The 20166-nt window shown below is 53.9% G+C and overlaps 1 protein-coding gene across 16 annotated transcripts in view; it reads right to left on the bottom strand.

The window, feature by feature from the left end:
- Positions 1–90: 90 nt before the first annotated feature.
- The window catches only part of MTMR14 (myotubularin related protein 14), a 43254-nt gene continuing 23178 nt past the window's right edge, over positions 91–20166 (bottom strand). For 7 of the 16 annotated variants that reach the window (XM_089919637.1, XM_089919635.1, XM_089919634.1 and 4 more), the window contains 10 exons: positions 17323–17389; positions 16336–16421; positions 16001–16077; positions 15709–15745; positions 13211–13281; positions 12448–12506; positions 12156–12294; positions 11281–11460; positions 3544–3699; positions 91–687 (listed from right to left, as the gene is read on the bottom strand). In XM_089919637.1, coding sequence (XP_089775763.1) covers positions 507–687; positions 3544–3699; positions 11281–11460; positions 12156–12294; positions 12448–12506; positions 13211–13281; positions 15709–15745; positions 16001–16077; positions 16336–16421; positions 17323–17389 — 1053 coding nt within the window. In that variant the 3' untranslated portion in view covers positions 91–506. The other 9 variants (XM_089919638.1, XM_022564729.2, XM_022564728.2 and 6 more) reach the window with 5 other exon arrangements.

The raw sequence follows: 20166 nt of genomic DNA, 5'->3' as shown, positions 1-20166 counted from the left end.
TCTGTACCCCTCCCCCCAGCAAAAAGAAGGACAAGGAGAACCTTCTAAATAACTCCACAAAGACAGGAGCCAAATGATAATGCGATAGAGTAGCTGTTCAAAAAGGCTTTGATTTCATTTTGTGATCTGTGTCAAAACTGCCTCATTCTCAGCGCGGGTGACCCCTCCTCCCCAGGAGACGAGAATGGAAAGTGGGGGTCTTTTGTGAAGTCTCGGCCTCCACAAGGCCCCAGGGAAACCCCACATAGTTCTGAGAGTTGACAGGAATCCTGGCAAAGACTAAGGTGGGTGGGAGGCAGTGACAAGTAGGGTGGCGGACACCAGTCAGGAAGCTGGGGTGGGGGAGAACCCCGTCCTTGGCCCTGCTCAGCCTTGGGGCTGCCATGTGCATGATGGAGAAGGGGAGATTTCCCCCCACCTTGAAGCACCCCTTGGCTGGGCATGGCTTTGATTCCGCTTAGGGCTCAGGTGAGAGAGGAGCAGGAAGCTGTCATGAGCTGGCTGCCTCATAAGGTGCTGCTGCTGGTGCCCCGGAGTCCAACACCACGGACAAACTGCTCCAGCAGGCCGATGGCACCAGAGGGACTGGGGGCTGCTGCCCGAAGCCCCACTGTGCTGCTGTAGGCAGCCAAGAAGGCTGAGCGCACCTCCTGTAGCCGAGTCTCCCGTTCACTCAGGGCTGTAAGCCTGTGCGGAGGGAGGGAGGGAAAGAGAGAGAATTAATGCATTACCCTGGGGCAGGATCCAACATTCTCATCCTGACGCCACACTGCCTATCCTTCTGCATTCCTCAGTAGAAGGCCAGCATCTGCCCCGTGGCCATACTACCCTTGTGGTTCAGGCCCCAAATGTTTGGCCCTGCTCCTCTCTTAAACTCTCTCTCAGCTCTCAGGCTGCTGTTCCTACCTGGAGAGGCCAGAGTCCTCACCTTCAGTCACTGCAGTCCCCAGGTAAACAGCTAGGAAGGTGCTGGCTTTTCTAGCAGGACTTCTTTTCTCATTCTATCTGCTTTTCCTTCCCTGGCCTCTACAGGCACTTATCACAAGTCAAGAAGGGGAACAACAAGTGTGAATTCCACATAAGGCTGTTTGATGACTTGAAGAGTCTTTAATAGAAAAGGCCTGAGATACCAGCCACGCCCAACCTCTGGACTTAACCTCTGAAGTCTAGGGGTAGGAGGGACACAGAATTAGAGGAAAGGTCACAGACCCACATGAGATGAGCCCTCACATTCCCACCTACCTAAGCACAAAGACCAGCCCTGACCACTAACTCACTCCAAAATTTCCCCTAAGAGACCAATCACTGGGTAACCCCTCCTGCAAATTTGTTAGAAGCAGCAGCAATATCCCCAGTTCCCAGGCCCAAATGACTTGCACCTAGGGCCTGGGGTAGCACATGGAGATACGAGGATAAGTGAGTGTCCAGGGGTAAGTATGGGGAGAACAGACCCAGGGAAAACAGATTGGTGGGAGTGGGGTGTGTGTGAGAGAGTGAGAGTGAGAGAGAGAAGCAGCAGCAGCAGCAGAAACAGGTTGTAGGGCAAAGGAAAGTCAAATAGCTCTAGCAGCAGCACTAAGAAAATGGGGCTGATACTGGATTCCTGCAATACCATGAACAACTCCGAAGTCTCTCTTGGCATGTGGGGGAGATACGTGGCCCCAGATTTTCTTTACTTCCTAATTAGGTTTTACATAGGCTGGAGACCATGTGTGCTTCTTTAGCTTTTCCTGAGAGCATATAACCAGGAGAAATACAGATAGTAGTTCATATTCACAGGGAATATCTAAAGGTCCGTATGTATGCATTCTCATTGCCCCCTATTTTTAGGAGGCAGAAAGGGGAGAGATCACAACCTATTGAGAAACAAGATAACTGGAGCCCAGAGAGAGTATGTGATCCGCTTGAGGACATATGGCAGGCAGAGACTGGAGCTACCATAGTGCCATTCCCTCTCAAGAGATGAGCTAGCAGGCTAGAGAAGTCAAGGCTGATATCCCAAGACAGAGCTGGTAAACATATTGGGGTTTTTTTGGCCATGCGGCATGCGGGATCTTAGTTCCCCAACCAGGAATCGAACCCGTACCCCCCTGAAGTGGAAGTGCAGAGTCTTAACCACTGGACCGCCAGGGAAGTCCCCAGAGCTAGTAAACATAACAGCTAGGATTTGGATTAAATTTCTCTGACACCAAAGCCAAAGCAGTGAACCCACATACTATGTGACCTCACCAGGAATCAACCCTGACCCTAGGCCCATCCTGCAATGTTGGAGGCCATGGGATCACGGCGAACTCTAGCCCTCCTCTGGGAACCACCCCTAACCTGAGGGTTGGCTGGGAGCACAGAGAGCTACTCAAGGCATAAATTGTAGGATCTGGGGCTAGAGCTGCCCGTTTCAGTGGCTAATACCAGGTAAGTGAGGGGTGCTATTAAGCAGGGGCAGAGATGTCTGCTTCCTCCAGAGGTAGCTCTTAGGCTCTCTGGCTGAAGTAGGAAGAGCCTACAGAAAGGTGCAGACAACTATTTCTTTAATCCTCAAAAATCTAAGAGATCTAGTTTCTGGCTTAAGGGTCTGGCTATAGAGAAGGTTGTACCAGGCCCTAGTGGCCTCTAAAGTCCTTGGGCTACTCCCTAGCTGCGGGGCCAGGGCCTGTGAGCACCATCTAGGAATCCCAAGGTCTGGCCCCTGCTTGCCCTCAGCAGGAATCCTTCTCAACTCCCAAGGGCAACTTGCCTCCAACCTGTCAGCCCTGGAGGGTATGAACTGGATTCTGGTGGTGGTGATGAATACCCAGCACCCGGTGGGGAGGTGAAGGCCCTTAGGCAGCCACAGACCAGAAGCAGATCCTGCTCCCCAGGCCACCGGAGGCTCTCCCCGCCTGACATCCGTGAAACAGCAGCGCAGGCAGGGGGCAGGCGGCAGCCAGAGAGGCAGCTGCTCTGCTAGAACTGGAAGTCCAGCATTGGAGCTTTGGAGGGAGAGGATTTTACAGGCTTGGGCTTTGGATGGGCATCCCTGTCCACTTTTCTTTCCTGACCAGAGACAAAAGCAGATGACAAAAGGGGGGAGGGGACAGCAAGGAACCCTCGGTTCTGCTTGGGAGCACAGCCCTCGGGCTAACCCTTTCTGGCTCTCCACCGTACACCTACTTTCACTACTCCACTGTTCTGCTTTCAAAGGGTTCTCATGTCAGGCAAAGCCTTGGACAGAAAAAGAATCTTTTATAGCTAGAGTCCAGCCAGCTTTCCCTAAGGGTGTGTGCCCCAAGAGACCCACGGATGGGCTTTAGAGGCCGGGGAGAGTGAACACACTCCAACGCACTTCCTGAGCAGTCCATCAGGCCCCCTTCATACCTCAGGGTCCAGGAGCAGTGAGGTATACTTAACTGAGACACTCGGGAAGGGCAGGGAGCCCAGGCCAGCTCCCTGGGGCCTGCTGCTGCCTCATTCCTAGCCAGCACTCAGTGGCTCACCAGCTTTTGATACGGGCGGGCGGGGTGGGGTGGGGGCGGGGCATCCTGTCTTCTCAAGCAAGACACTTACAGACAATTGTTAGGGAGCTCATCCGGGAAGCTGAAAGGGAGAGAGGAGTCTGTGTGCAGGACAGCCCGTTCCTGAATACTGCCACAGCCTGTTACCATCTGCCAGCTGCCAAAGTCTGTGGAGAGAGAGGATCCGGGCAGGGGATGGTCCACTGATCTGGGGCAGAGAGGAGAGAGAGGGGAGATGATGTAGTCAGTCATATGCCTGACAGGGGAGGCCCTGGAGGAGTGGGGCGGGGAGGCTACGGTGGCCCTGGGACCGGGCCACAAGGGTCTGTTGGTAGAGCAGCTGTAAAGTCAACCATTTTCTCCAAAAGTACAAAAACAGCTGGACAGGTTATGACCAAGAAAGAAGAGTAAAAACCACAAGGCAGGGACTTCCCTGGTGGCGCAGTGGTTAAGAATCTGCCTGCCAATGCAGGGGACACGGGTTCGAGCCCTGGTCTGGGAGGATCCCACATGCCGCGGAGCAGCTGGGCCCATGCACCGCAGCTGCTGAGCCTGAGCTCTGGAGCCCACGAGCCACAGCTGCTGGGCCTGCGTGCCTGGGGCCTGTGCTCCGCAGCGAGAGAGGCCACTGCAATAAGAAGCCCGAGCACCGCAATGAAGAGTAGCCCCCGCTCGCCGCAACTAGAGAAAGCCCACGCACAGAAACAAAGACCCAATGCAGCCAAAAGTAAATAAATAAAGTAAAATAAATTTATTAAAAAAAAAAAAGACCATAAGGCAGGCTCAGCTGTGAGGACAACGCATCATGCAAAGACTTACAGGAGCAAAAGAACAAGAGCAAAGCATGGTGACAAAGGTGAGCCAGCAACCAAAGCCTGGGATCAGGGCATGCCTGCTCTGGCTGACAAAGCAAGTCAAATCTCAACAGCACCAAAAGGAGGGGAGCAAGGCTGAATGCCCCAGGAACCAGGGAGGGAGGATCACCCCACACTCCCTGGCATGCAGACTGGCAGGGTGGCAATGTAGAACCCAGACCACTGAGGTCCTATGGTAGAGATGGGAGAACAAGCCTCTTGGGGACGGTGCGGGCGGTGACCTAGATGGAAGAGGAAGGTGACAGGAGCCCTGAGCCCTGCCCTCTTGCTCTGCAGCATCTTCCAGGAGCCAAAGTTCGTATTCACAAGCATCAACCCAGCAAACTCACTGGCTATGCCCAGGAGGAAGGAATGAATCAGGCAGCCAACTTGACAACTTCATCAGGCCTTTTTCAAGCAGAAGTTTGGGGGGTGCGGGGAGAGGAAAGCTGTATTGGGAATCTACCACCACCTCCCCACTCACAGCCCAGCCTTCTCTGCTGTCTCTGGACAGTAGCCCAGCTGGTGGGGGAGGAAGGGAGGAGATAGGGAAACATCAAACAAGGCCCTTCCATCAGCTACCCCAGGTCCCAATCCCCAGAGGTGCATCATCTTTGATGCTTGACCCTTTGTTCTTTAATTCAAGAATAGCAGAAGGTGCTCCTGTAGGAACCCAGAAACAGAGCAGAAGCATGAAGAGTGGTACAGGGGGTGGGATACTGAAAAATTAATTGACCTTGGCCCACCCAGTTAGCTGGAGTCAAGGGCTCCTAGACTGAGGTGACAGTCCCCTCAAGTAGTTGCCAAGCTTATCCTCAAGTAGTTGCCAAGCTTATCCTCAAGTAGTTGCCAAGCTGAGTGCAGCTCTGGCCAGCAATGCATCTCTGCTGATCATAAATCATCTCCTTCTTTTTTTTTTTTTTTGCGGTACGCGGGCTTCTCACTGTTGTGGCCTCTCCCGTTGCAGAGCACAGGCTCCAGACGCGCAGGCTCAGCGGCCATGGCTCACGGGCCCAGCCGCTCCACGGCATGTGGGATCCTCCCGGACCGGGGCACGAACCCGTGTTCCCTGCATCAGCAGGTGGACTCCCAACCACTGCGCCACCAGGGAAGCCCTCATCTCCTTCTTAGAGGAAGGAAAATGGCAGCCCAGACAGGTAAGGACACTCACCCAAGGTTCCACAGCTACAGAGTGCAAGAATAGATTTTTAAAGCCAAGATTGATTACAGATTTGCTGTACAACAGAACCACCTTGAGACCAGGGAAAACAGCTAGCTTTCTACGTTAAAGCCGCCATGAATCGGACCCACCCTGCAACATAGAGACTTGGCATATTCATTGCTCCTGCTCTACTCTGGAAGGTGTATGACAGCAGCACTGGGGATGAGGACAGGTCATGGTCTGCTACCTGGTGGAAGCCCGAGTGACTGACAAAGCAGGGCTTCCTTCTTCCTACGTGGAGAAACTTGGTAGGGTTCAGGCCAGACACTGTATCTCTGGTGATCCTTAACTGTCTGTAAATCAGAGACCGCTGCCTACGTGCAAGAGCAAGCTACACGCCACCGTGTGGTGCCTGCCCTGTGCTTCCCCTGGGTCATGCCGGAGTCTTCAGTCAATGCAACCCCTCTTGAGGGCAGCCTGGCTCCACACATCTCACCTCTTGCTCAAACTTTAAGGTAAGGCAGAGTTTCTTTTCCCGTTTTCGGGAAAATAATTGCTAAACAGCAGAGTGTTGAGGGAATGAAAGTAATGTGAAGTAGAGGAGGCTGGGTAGGATGAGGGACTTATGGGGCAGGGAACATGGGGGTTTCTTATGCTCCTAACCCCACTCCCCAGGGCTATCAGAGACTCACACTTCCAATGGGAAAATGACAGATGGAATATGGTTACAGAGAGGTTCCCAGCACGGGCTCTTGGTCTCCTAGGCTAGTCCCTTGCCTGTACTTCCCGTGTGCAGCAGGTAGCACCCCCAGGCAAGAGCCATGCTTGAAGCAGCCCGGGGACAGCTGTAGTATGGAGTAGGCAGCACAGACAGCAACAGGGCGCATGATCCCAGGGGTCACAAAGGAATCTCAGCAAGCAGCCAACCATCTTTTGCATCTTTTTCAAGAGTGAGCACACAGGCTCCAAATGAATCTTCGTATTTGAGGCTTTTGTCAAGGAAAGGGTTGCAAAGCAACCGTTGCGTTCCTGGGTTTGAGAGCAAGGGGCTGTGCTAAGCAAAGAGGTCCTCGTAAGTGCACATCTGGAGTAGCTGGCTAGAGGGGGCACCTAAAGATGACAGGGAACAGTCACGAGAAGGAAGCACCTGCACCTGCCGAGTGAAAGAAGGAAGGAAAACTTTCAAGTTAGCCTCAGTACACAGGTAACGCAACCAGCCTTAATAAAAACCCCATGCTCTTCTGCCCTATACCCTTACTCGAGTGCAAACACAGCATCTACCTCCACCGATCTATCTAAAGGACTGGAGGGCACACGGGGCCAAGCCGCCCTCAAACTGGACAACTGAGGGGCTGACAGTGCTTCCAAGGTCATCCATCCACATCCCCAGGGCCCAGACCTCTGCCCAGGAGGCTGGCTTCTTGGCAACATTTCACTCCCTTAGACGGGTATGGCCTAAGCCCCTGTTCACAGCACCAAGAGAGCTAAATGGCCCCACCCTGCCCCACACCTGCCAGACCCCTGCTGTGGGCCAGCTCAGGCAAGTGTGTTTTAGCTGGTCCTTTTGGAAGGGGGTACAGGAGTACCCACACAAGCAGAGCTGGCCCAAGCCACACAGCTGAGGCGAGGAGAAAGAGGTCTGGCCTGAGGTACCTGATCTGGCCTTTTACCTAGCTGCCCAGTGCCCTGACACAGCCCATAGTCCTTCAGAAATGAGACTGATAAGGACGGGTCTTAACCACAACTACAGTTTACTGAGCATTTCCAGTACTCATGGAAAGGATGAGTATTACTATGTGCCAGGTATTTTGCTCCATTATCTCACTTAAACGCAAACTTATGGAGACCAGGATCATTACTCCCACTTTAAAGACGGGATAAAAAAGACTGAGCTCAGAAGGGAAGTGTCTTTTCCAAGTCACACAGCTAGAAGTGGCAAAGCTGGGACTGAAACCCCGTCTGACCAAAACCCATGCTAGCCGCATAGCACACCGATCTTCCTTCCTGATAAGAGATGGTGGAGGCCTCAGGGACTGGCTCGGGGATGGACACCTCCAACTTCCAACTGGAATAAAGCACAGAGTTTCTGATCTATGGTTGGAAAAGAGGCCTTCACGTGGTCCCTGGATGTGAGAAAGGAAGCACATGGAGTAGCTAGCCAGCATTAGGGAAGCTGGCCAGAAGACAAAGCTAGCATGTAGAAAGAGGCAAGGAGAAAGAACCATAGGGAAACGGAGTTGGAACCTTGAGGAAGCTGCGCCTGAAGGCTGCATTTTTCCAACGTAAACCAACCGTTTTCATTTATTGTTTAAACTCTTTTGAGATGGATTTTCTGTTACTTGCATCTAAAAGCACCTGATCTGACAGCTCACAGAGAGGGCTTGAAGGTTCACAGCTAGGAAGGACCTGGGCAGTTAGTTGCCCATTTAAGCCTCTGATGAGAAAAAAGAAACCCAAAGCTATCAAGTGACATGTCTGAAGTCATGCAGGGAACGAACATTTGAGCCAAGACCCAGAATCCTAGCCTTTCAGAGAGCTTGAATGTCACCTAATTTGTACCTACCCCCCACCACTACCAAGCCTCCAGGTGATGGTCCCACAGCCTCTGCCCAAGTGAACGCCTCCAGGAATGGGGCCTTAGGGAAGAATCCTTCGGTTCAACAAGGGCCTGACTCCTCGGAACAAGTGACTTCAAAAACGGCTAGGACAAGATTCATCAGATTTGAAGTCATCAGTTTCCCTCAGCCTGGACTTCAGGCATTGGGGTATGTGTGTGTCTGTGTGTCTGTTTGTGCGGGTGTGTGTGTTTGTGTGAACCAGGGACCTCTGCTTTCCTGCAGCAGCCCAAGGAGAAGTCTTTTGGGGCTCTAAGTTTTCTCTTATGGGTCTCAAGCTGGCAATGCCTTTAGGCTTCTCACCGCTCATCTCTGGTCTGAAGCTGTGGCCCCATGGGAGAACACATCAAACGTTAAGACAGGAACCCTATGTGTTACAGAAAGCAATCCGGTTTCTCAGCCTCATTAAACATAGCCGGGGACAGAGCTCATTGCTCATAACAAGCAGTTAGTAGGTGGTGAAGGATGGGTAAAGAGCAGCTATCTGGGCAGCAGAGTTGGCACCTATGTTGTCACTTAGCTAAGCAACCAGGCCGCTGGATGTCCCTCAGCCAAGTTCATGTGCTCTTCAGGCAGCTTGGCTTCCAGCTGGGCTCAGTGGTAGCACCATCCCTCCTCAGGCACAACAGTGCTATGCTAGCAACCCCCATCCCTAAAGACGTCTGACTCTGGAGCAGAGACCAAGACTACACACGGTGCAGGGCGCTTTACTGCCCAGGGCTTGGAGAGGCACGTGAGCACTGCTCCTGCCTCTTCCCAGCCCCCAGCCCTGCAGGTGGCGAGAGGTTTAACAACGGTCCAGAAACGCAGCTCCGTTAGAAGCTGCTGCAGTAGCAGCTAATGATGCAAAAGGGCCACCAGTCCTGCCAGTGAAGGGCACGGGGTGGGGACAGAACTTTCTTCTGAATCTGACACGTAGTTCTTAGCTTTGAACAAAGCTTCACCAATTCTTTTCACAGGGAAGTCCTACCTTGAAAGAGATATTCTTGTAGAACTTGGGAATGTGGAGCATAGGAAGCCCAGAGAATTCACACTGTAAGGGGAATTTCGGCCGTCACAGATAGCGTTACTAAAGGGTTTCTTTCCACACAGTTCCCTTTGCTGCACTAAAAAGCTGATTGGCTGTTGTTACCTAAGAGAAGCAGGAAAGCTAATGACAGAATCCCTCAGGCACTTTAAGATAAGAGAGACTAAACTAATTTTAATGTTAATGGAAATATGTAATTATAATTAGAATGCTCCAAATCTGAATAAACTAGTCTTTCAAATCCTCTGGCAAACAAGCAGCCAATCCAGAACCTTGTCACCTGGCCAGCCCAGCCTGGCTACAAGCAGGCACTCCCAGAATAAACCAGCAGAGCCATCAAACACCTCACAGCAGTCCACCTCACGCCTTTCCAAGGCGCCCCATTTTGGCCCAGTTATTCCAGCCTCCTTCACCAGGCCCCAGCTCACAGGGCCATGAGATCAGGAGGACACCCCCAATCCTCCTCAGCCTCCTGGACCATCCTGGACCAGCCATAAGCATCTGAGCCCCCAGTGCAGGCAGATAACCAGTGGCGAGACCGAGGGAAGTGACCACGAGATCGGAACTAGGATCTTTTGTCAGGAAGAAGGGAGTATGATGAAAAGCTACGGTGTATGATGGGGTGCTGCCTCAGTGGGGGAGCCCCCAACAGCTGGACAGTTAAGACCAGGGAGGACCCAGGGGACAGGAGGAATCTTCTGGTTTCCTTCCCAGTTGTCCAGCGATGTTGCACAGGCAGAAAAGGAGGCAGGGACGATGAGCAAGAGCTCCGGCCCAGAAGAGGAAGGGTCACACAGTGCCGCAGCAGGCCCACAGGGGCCCTGAGGAAAGCTGCAGAGACAAGCGGGTGGCACAGAGGATGCGGATGAGCACGGCACGTGGGCTTGTGTGCTCGGCACCCTCTCCGCTCAGCTGCCTCCACCAAACCCGTGGGGACAGAGGGGTTGTGGCCTTTATTTAACAGACTCAGCTACAGCGCTGACGGACATGGCAGTGCTCCGAGTTGAAGGGCTCACCTCCAGAGGTGAGCACATGGGACCCCTCTGGACAGTGCAGCTCCACTCACCTAGAGCTCATCCGCTCAGCCTATGTGGGGAGGGTGCTCGTCCCCACCTTCCTCCATTGCTTGCTTTTGCCCAGAAAGGAAAAACCAGAGGACGGTGATGGGAGGAGAGTTCCCAAAGTTTCAGGGTTTTCTTTGTAATAAGCTTGTGACCTTTGGGTTCAGTTTCCTCCTTGGTAACATGCCTGCCACAAGGAAAGACCTGAAATTCTGGAGCAGTATCCAACAGAGCTGGGCTTGAATCTAGAGTGGACTTCAACGCTCACGATCTTTCTGCTAAATGTCTTTTCTCCCTGGAATTTATTAAGGACCTCTTAAGTCGCACATTTCTTTGTTCTCTTCAGAAGGGCCAGACATTCTCAAGGCCTTAGAAAACAAAGTAATTCACAGGCCTCCTTCCCTGGCTGTATGACATGGAAAGAGTGTTACGGGGTCAGCGAGGAAATGCCTCCCCCAAATGCCAGGCCATCCCTCAGTCCTAAGCCCCTGGCCAGTGCTCAGCTTTAACCTCACCAAGGAAACATCAGTTCTGCAGCACACTCCAGCCACACCTGTCCATCCTGGCTGAGCTGCTCCCTTTCCAGATGTGCAGGCCAGCGAGGGTTGCCCCAGCCACACACATCTAGCCTAGCTCCCTACGGTCTGTCCTCTTCAGTGCCCCACCCATTCAGACGAGGAACGGGAGAGCCAGAAGCACCTCGGAGGATCTAGCGCCATCTCTTTAATCAGAATGTGAGGTCCACAGGGGGGGCTGAGACCTGGCAAAGGCAAGAGGGAGGGGCAGCCCCAACTCCCTGCCCATGACATCACAACTACTACACCTTCTGGATACCCATCCGCCAGGGCTCTGGGAAGGGGGAGTCTCAAACCCCTCTGCGAACCAGCTCCTGCTCTGTATCCAAACATTAACGCATCCTCCAAACAGTGCGTGAGCCTGCAAGCTTGTCGATCCCCTCTGGCCTCCTGGGTACACTGCCTGCCAGGCCGCATGCCCTGGAACCCCACTCTCTAGCCTTATTAACAGGGAAGGGCTAGCCACCCCACCATTAGGACTTTGGAGGTCCTCACCTGGGCTTGGGGACCTCCAGGGGACTGCTACCCAGCCTGAAAAAGTTGTCAGAATGGTTCGAGGAAGAGGAGCTGGAGGACTTGGCTTCCACCAGTGCCTGGTGGGAAGGCAGGCGGTCCTCTGAGGGCTGTGGCCGGTTCCAGAGCACACTCTGTGGAGAGGATGAGTGGCTCTTCCTCCTGCAGTGGAAAGATAGGGCTGCTGGCTAAGGGGCCACCTCAGGCAAACCCTCTGCCCACCTGTACTAAATCTCAGGGCCCACTTTTTACTTGCACTGGAAAAATGCCACATGGGAGTGGGCATACTTCAGCACTCCCTTGGGCTCAGCCACGGGCAGCGAGAGCTGCGTCTTCACAGAGGGAATGTTACGTCTGAACAAAACTGGCCTGCTGGCCTCAGTGCACATGCTGGAAAACAGATTCTTAACTAACACTTTAGTAACTGACCTTCCCTGCTAATGTTATAAAAAATATTGAGCCCTTTGTCCACGGGGAAGGTCATCTGATTCTCAAAGGAGCTGACCCTCAACAAGCTCCCAATTCCCAATCATTATTTTGTACTCACCCCTTTTTTCTTTTTCTAAGCTGGCCCCCCACCTCCCAGGCAAATGATACAAGGGAGCACCCCCAGGAAGTCCCTTTAACACCAGCACCCCCCTCACCCGACCCTGTCTTCCCAGCCCTGCAGCTTCCTCCTTCATCCCGCAGTGCCCCCCACCAACCAGATGGCTGGCCTCTGAGGCCCAGTAGAGACAGCAGGGCATGGAGCTCAGCTCTCAGGCCTACTGTCGGGGGCCCCTTTGTTCCTGGGGCTCCCTGGAGCTGGAGCCCTGGCTCACAGCTCTTAGCAAGCTTAGTTCCAGCCTGGCCCTCACCAAGCTGCCTGAGTCTGTGCTCCTGCAGGGACCAGCTCCACGGTCTCATAGGTGAAGCTCCCGGCGGCTCCTGGGGAGCTCTCCATGACCAGAGAGAAGTCACTGCCAAGGCTGGTGGTGCTGCCACGATCCTTCCGTCCTGAAAGAAGCCAGTGCCATCAATCAGCACAATATCTTCTCCTGTTAGGGGTCCCCCACCTCTTCCACACAGAAGTTTCTAGAACAAGCAGTCCCTATGTGGTCTATAGTCAGAAAGATATACAGAGGAAATCTGCTGGGGCCCATGACTCACTCAGCATGCAGATATCTTCCACAGTGAAGCCTGCATCCCGGGCTGGCAAACTCTTCCTCCTATAAACAGAAGCCAGGACAGTGAATTCCAGATTGGGCTGAGGTCTCCCACGTCCCCTGAACGCTGTCCACCTGGGAAAGAAGCTCCAACTCACTGGAAACTCATGGACACAGGTCCTACCTAAACTGTTGCAGAAAAGCCAGGCCCACTTCTGAGAGGCCAGCAAAGCCTGCCGCCTCCCTGTCAGTGTGGCCCTCAGAGTTCCAGTCTGGTCCAGCACACTAGGAGCTTGGGTTTGGAAAGCTTGGACTTGGAAAGCAAGCAAAGACACCTACTCTCACAGGGGTCCTAAAGCAATTACCGAGCAAGACCCCTGTGTTTGCCAGGCTGGAAAAAGGCTCTGCTCTGTGGTGGGCTGTGCAGACACCCCTCTGCAGCAGCACAGGGAAGGAAGCCATCAGCTCAGGCAGGAGAAGCTTCTGCCATGGCGGTGGCACGGGGAGCTGGGAGTCCCCCTATCCTTGGGCTGGCTTTTCCCTGCATCAACGAGCCCTGCTCTCCTGGTCACAAGATGAGACTCTTCAGCCGCTGGCCCTCCCCAGGTACCCCTACCTGCCCTCAGAGGGAAGGCAGGGACAGGAAGCCAGCCTGCCAAGCATGCAGGGAAGCAGGACAGGGATAAGGCAGCGAGCAAGACACCCACCGCCCTAGCGCGGCCCTTCCCAGAGCACCTTGCTCCCAGTGAGAGCAGGTCACTCCTTACCTCTGTATCTTCAGAGCAGAGAATTCCTCAGAGATGATATGCTTCAAAAAATTGAAGCAGAAGAAGAAAATCTGAGAGACCAAAAAGCAGCACACATGAGAAGATAGCAGTCTCCAGGGAGAAGAATCTAGGTGGCAGAACTCCCAGGAGAGGGCAACCAGTGACCCTGGTCAACCCCTGATGGACAGCAGCCCTGCTTTGGGGACCCTGCTGGATATTCTGGTGTAGAAACAGTACGGGCGGTAGAGAAGGCTTAGGAGGTCGGGCAGGTGTGCCTGGGCTGGGGCAAGGAAGGAAGGGCGTTTCCTTCCTGAGAATGACGCAAGAGGGTAAGCCAGTGATGTTTCAAACCATCTTCAAACTGAACACACATGTTCTCAAGCTACTGAAAAGGAGGAAGAGAACAGCTGCTTCTCCCTCTCAGCCTCTCCTAAGAACCCCAGGGAAAGAGGCTAACAGGGAAGGACAGCTGGGAGAGAATTTCAGGGCAAGAAGATTAATGGACACAGCAGGAACACAATGCAAGGGCAAGAGATCAGATTTTGTAGAAGAAATACCCGGAAACAGTGGTTCAGGAGAACCAGGGCTGAGGGGCAGCCACTGCCTGGCCCGCAGCCTGCACTGTTCAGAAACTGTAAGGGGCAGGATGAAGTCTGAGGCGGGCAAAGCCGGAGGAGGCTCCTGAGCTCTGACCCTGCATCCACATCCCCAGCTCCGTGAGCAAATTCTCTCTTCTCTCTTCCAGCCAGTGCCCTGGTCCAACGGGCCTCTGTGAAGTGCACACAATGCATAGTCTCTGCAGTTGATTCTGCAAGGTGTGGTCCATCAACCCCTCACTTGGAAAAATACCCACAGGGTATCCCAGAGCCCCGTAAGAGGTCCTAAAAAAATAAAAAAGGAGGGAGGGCGCCTAGGTCAGGCCAGTATGAAAACTTTGTTACATAACTTTTTTTGGGGGCCGCCCCCGCACAGCTTGTGGGATTTTACTTCCCTGACCAGGGATTGAACCTGGGCCCTTGGCAGTGAAAGCATGGAGTCCTGAGCACAGAGTCCTAACCACTGGACAGCCAGGGAAGTCCCTGTTACATAAAATTAAATAGGTGTCTTCACCACAGATTTTTTAGTCTTTAATATGCTAATGTGTTCTGAGAGCCTCAAAGGCAAAGGAGGGATACGGAGCTGTTTAACAGGCCCCAGCTTTTTGCATGTTTTTAAAGTATCAGAGTTTTGAGTGTGTGCGGGGAGGAAGGGAGGGCTAAGAGAAAAGCCCACATCCTGCCAACCCTCCCAGCTGAGAAGACCCTCTTGTTTATGTTGAGACGTGGCCAGGGTTTGAGTCCAGAATCCACTGGGCTCAGCCGCATCCCCTGCCCAGTCTCTGAAGGTGGAATCTGGCCTGCTCTGGGGGCGGGGAGACAGCATGGGGGTCAGCAGGTACTGGAGCGCCAGCTCCAGCAAATCTCAAAATGACAGGCTGCAAAGGCGCTTTACGTGTGGATTTCAGTGCCAAAGTCACCACCTCTGACAGAGTTCATGGAGGCCTCTGAGGAACAGGCTTATGAGCTCTGCAGTCCTAGCGGATGCAATAAGTGCTCAAACGAAGAGATTTAGAAGGGGAGAGGAGCAGCTGAGAGGGAGGAACAAAAGAAGAATGCACAAGATAAGATGCCCAGAAAAGAGGCAGCCTCAGGAGGGTGAGAAAGATGCCTCAGGAAAATGGGGGGGGAGCCAACACTGCGTGCAGCTCCCACGCTGGGCATCTGGACTCATTCTCTTTGTGAGGCAGCAGAATCGACACGGGGAGACTCAAGGTTAATCACATTACCCAAGGTCACCCAGGTAGTAAGTGGCACAACTGGGGTTCACACTCAGGTCCGACTCCAGGTCTGTGTGCAGGGAAAACAGGCTGAAAACAAGAGTACCGAAGAGCCAAAGACTAAAAAAGGTAGCTAAGGATAAGGCGCGGACAGGGCAGAGAGGAGGAAGGAGGGACAGCGCGCGGACAGGAAGGGGACCCACAGCCCGCTGGCCGGGATTGGTCGGGGGGTGAGGAGCTGGCAGGACCCTGCTTGCACGGAAGGCCCTGGGGCTTAAAAGCTGCCGAGTGGGTGTGATGAGACAAGGGAGGACAGGGAAGAGCTTCTGGCTTTAGCTGTGAGGGTGAGGGGCACAGGAAAGCAGTTGTAAACTGGTTCCAGAGCTGAGTGCAGAAAACAAGGTCACTCGTAAGAAGGCCGGCACAGAAGGGGGGGAAGAGGACTGACACACGAAGGTCACAGGTAAGTGTTCTCTCCGGGAGAGAGGGGGATTGAGGCTCAGAAAGGGGCTGCTGTGCTGCTGCTTTTCCTGCCACGCTGCCTGATCCCAGCACACACCAGGCAAGGAACGGCCCCAAAGTGTGGACACCAAACAGACCATCTCCCTGTCCCACTTGGGGGTAAAAGAGCCCGAGCTCGCGGAGCCCTGATGTGTGCTCGCAGACCGTGAGCAGTACCCACCTCCTCTCCTTTGCTGAGTCGATCTACCAACATGTGCCTGAAACAAGAAGGCGAGGAGGTCAAAGCGAGCACCTCCCAGACAAGAGGATGAAGGGGGACCAGAGCCACAGGGACAGCCCATGGCTTTGGCACCCCAGCCTCAGGTGGGCCCGACCACACCTTCTCTCTTCCCAAGGGGGCGGGACCGTCTTCGCCTTCAACCCTGTCACAGGGGCCACCACACCCACGCACACAAAAAGGCGGTTCCCAAGCACCGGAGCACCCCACAGCCCGACAGTTCCCGAAGGCTCACCCGAAGAGGAACCAGTCGTAGGCCACCGTTAGGTAGAGGATTTCAGCGGGCTTCAGGGATGCGTGGATGAGCCCGTCCTGGAAGAGACGGGCCCAGATCAGAAAGAAGCCTCCCCACGACGGCCCCCTCCTGGCCTCGGGGGCTGAGTCACAACCACCGCCCCCGTGACAACCAGGGTGTCTGACAGCCCCCGGAGCGGGGTTAAACACGACACCTGCTCTGGACACGTGAGGTCCCTCGCTCCGAAGCCTCTCTGCTTTCTGGAAACAGTCCCAGCACTCACAAAGGGCCTCTGAATGCTCCCTGACCCCACGGCCCAGCCCGTCCATACTCACAGCCCACAAGGAAAGGCGCAGGAGAGAGATGAAGAGGGGCGTCCGGTCCCAGCCTGAGATACAGTGTACTAGCAGTCCGCTGTCATCTACACAGGAACATGGAACGGGAGGCCCAGGAGAGAAGCAAACACGGGCTGATGAAAAGGGGATGTGCCACCGCCCTGGCCTGGGGTGAGAGCCAGGCCACCCCAGAACCACGGCCTAGCTCCAGAGGCAGGCATGTGATGTTTCTGCCAACATGGCCACAGTGACCGGTTCAAGGATGGGCACTGGATCCAAACTGAGGCAATGAGCGGGAGCTCTGGGACAGAGGCCGTCTCCCTCTTCTGGAGGGGTTAAGACGGCAGGAAACAAGTCTGGAACGATTGCCAGCCATGAAGCTAACTAAACAGTGCGTATGAGACAAGGAGAGATTCTTTGTGGTATTTGGCACCTGGCTCTGCTCTTGGGCCTTCTTGGTTAAATAAACGAATACATTTCCATTTGTTCAAGCAAGTGCAACCCCACACAGGTCCTGACTGATATGGAGGAACCAGAGTCAGACCGCCCTAGGACACTGAGCATGATGGGCTCATCCAATCAAAACAGTCAAACTGGCTGGAGTACCCTCTGGAGAACAGGCCCTCCAGGGGCTCTTGTGTGTGCCCAAGAAGAGGCCAGGACTGACTTTCTCTCACCTTTCTGAACCAAAAGAGGCCACTGCAGCCCCACACGAAAAGGCTGATGCTGAAAGCACAAAGGCCAGCTGACCCAGTGCAGAAACACATCAGCAAAAGGCTGGTGCTGAAAGCTCAAAGGCCAGCTGAATGTGGTTCAGACGCTAACAAGTTCATAATTTTGGGCATGGAATAAATCTGCCAATGACAAGGGAATCCCCAAATCCTTCTCCCATAGAGCAAAAGGCCCCAATAAACACACATTCGCGATGTCAAGACCTGGGAACACCCAGAAGATCCTATGGCTTGAGGCAAGCAGAGGCAGACTCACCGTCACTGTTAATTATGGAAAGCAGCAGTTTCAGGTAGTTTTGTGTTTGTTGCACCAGATCCCAACTCTGTTGGAGAAGAAAAAGAAAAGGATTCCATGAATAGGTGTTTAACTCAGAATGGGAATCTAAAGCATTTTTAAAATAAAGTGCTATGAGTTATTCTGGGGAAACAAGTACCCCAGGCTCATGGTCACAGGCCACAGGTCCCAAATCCCAGACTATCTGAAACTTCACGTTTCACACGTCCCTGCACCCTCCCCCACGGGCCCCTCCCTCAGTGTGCTCTGACCCAACGTGCGGGTGAGGGAGGGAAAGCCGTGCAAGAGCCTGGGCAACCCACAGCCCCACAGCCACGAGCAGCAGCCGGACACAAGCTCCTCTGAGCCCTGGGCTCCAGGCACGGCTGTCTAGGGAATTAACAGAAGCCGACAAAGAGCCCTGAGCCCATGGCCATTGTCACCAAATGGAAAGGGCCATTTCTTTATCTGCCATCACATCACAGAAACCAAGGTAACCATCAACCTTCTCATCAATCAGGTTTCACACGTTTTTTATTGCTACTCACTGCAGTGTCTTTTAATGAGTAACAAATGCAGTCTGTCTGGTAAACAAAAATCTTTTAGAACAGGAGGCCCGAGAGGTGGGAGAGCAAAAACAAGCAAAAGCCATAGAGATTGGAACCTCTGTTCTAGCCCAAGCTAAAGGTCCAGACTAGACCCTCTGAGAAACAGTCCATTTTGGAATCCGGAAGCCCACGGAGGGGCCTGACCCAGTTCTGTGGCCCCCTCCCCCTAGCTGGGGACAGTCTCTTAACATGACTGCTTCTCAGTGTCTGGGGCTGTGCAGAGAAGGCGGTGAATGCCAGCTAGCGAGAGCGCTCCCCTGGGGAGGGTGAACACAGCACCTGTAATTGGAATGGTTTTCCCAGGAATTTAAACCAGGCTCATTTACCTGACCTTCCCACGGACCCTGGAGAGTCCTGACCCACTTGCAGGAGCTCCAGAGAAAGCCGCTGCAGTGCCGTGCTAATAAACTTATTACTACCCATGGTGGCTCGGGGGTCTCTCTGCTCATCTGGTTCAACGTGTCAGACACACCATTGCCAAGAGATTTCCTCCGAGCTGTGATTCCAGCGGGTGAGGAAAAGCAGGAGAGGTGGGAGCTACGCAGCAGGTGTGCAGGGAGGTCAGGCTGGCTGGGGGAGGACTGCAGCGGCCGGGAAAGGGCAGGAGGTGACCAAGCACGAGCCCGCAGGGCAGCTCCCACAACGGCAGCTGTTTGAAGGGGACATAAATGACCAAGGAGCGGCGGCAGACTCCGCTGGCCACCGTGCCCAGGGCTGGGGCAGGAACCACAGCCTGGGGAGCGCTGGGTCGGCAGAGGCCCAAGGTCACACATCTAAGCTGAGCTGGGGTCTGGACCCAGGCCTGTGGTCACACACTGCACTATAGGAACACCTCCTCAGATACCAGAGTGAGAAACAGAAGAGGACCTGGGAAATGCATGAAAATCTAGGCTCACCTCTGACTCTCTCAATCTATGTGTGCCGTGACAAAGCCTCCGGGTACAGAGGTGAGTACCACATATCGGCCTTACGTTTCCATGCCTGGTGCATGCCTCTTTCCCTGGCTGGCAAACTCCTACTCATCCTTTAAAGGCCCAGCCCCATTATCTTCTCTACAGAGTCTTCTTCTGTGGCCACTGGTCAATACCCCTACTACGCAGGTGATGGTTATGCTGTTGCCTCGGAATTTTCCTAGACTGAGCCCAGTGAGGGCGGAGGCCATTTTGGCACGTCTGCATCTGTAAGGCTTCGTGCTTAGGGACTAGGAGGTACCTGTAGAATGTTCTTTCACTGACTAGTCATAGTCAGGGGCCAGGTTGAGGAGCAGCAGCCACTGGAAGGGGTCTTCGGGCACAGAATGAAAGAGCAGAGCTTTATGGAATTCCATCTGGTTACATAGAGGTCAGCAACACCCACACATGCACTACGGCTCGTGCAATGGGAAACAGTGGTGTGAACGTGACTGTGGGCCTGGCCCTGGGACACAGCAGTGAACACAATGACTCCAGCCCTGAGGCTGGAGGGAAGGGAAGGCAAAGTGAAGTGCTGCAGGTGTGCTAATTAAAAGGCGCCCTCTAAGATGCTGCAGGACCATGTAATTGGGGAGGTGAGCCTAGCCTGATCCATGGGGACCCTTAGGGAAGGCTCCTTGGAGATGGTGACATGCATGTGAGAAAAGGGGAGGGAAAGCACACGGGTGTTTGTGGCAGAGAGAAGAGCATGTGCAAACCTGGAGAGCATCTTCCCTAAGGGGTGGAGAGGCGGTCAGGGTAGCTGGAGGAGAGGGAGTGGACAGCCAGTGAGTCACAAGAACAAGCCTGGACCACGTGGAGCTGGGTGGACCACATAAGGGTCCTTGGACTTATCCTGAGGGAAAAAGGAAAGTCAGTGGCAGCTGTGAAGGAAGGAGTGACAGTGACGACCCTGCCCCATCATCTGAGTATCGCGCTCTGCCAGGCCCTATTCACATGGTTTACGTTCACTATTTCCAGTCGGTTGCCCCTTCAACATGGACCCACGCTCAGCCATGAGACGATGGTAGCCTGCATTAGGCCAGTGACCTAAGGGATGGAGGCAAGAAGGGCTGGGGAGTTTCCCTGGGGCAGAGACTTACAGAACTGATGGGACCAGCCATGGGTGTTGGGGAGAAGAGCCCCCATTTTTCGAGTCTGAGCATCTGGGTAAATGGTGGAGGGCCCGGGGGTGCTGTGGGTTGTGGCCAATTCCATTCTGGGCAGCTTGAGTTTGAGGTGCTTGCATGACGGGACGCTTGGAAAAG

Source organism: Delphinapterus leucas, chromosome 10, assembly GCF_059928025.1.
Source record: "Delphinapterus leucas isolate spDelLeu-1000000601 "Yukka" chromosome 10, BTC_Dleu_Yukka2, whole genome shotgun sequence".
NCBI classification, from domain to species: domain Eukaryota; kingdom Metazoa; phylum Chordata; class Mammalia; order Artiodactyla; family Monodontidae; genus Delphinapterus; species Delphinapterus leucas.
Note: the sequence above shows the minus strand (reverse complement) of the source record. Positions and strands in the feature narration are given on the sequence as shown.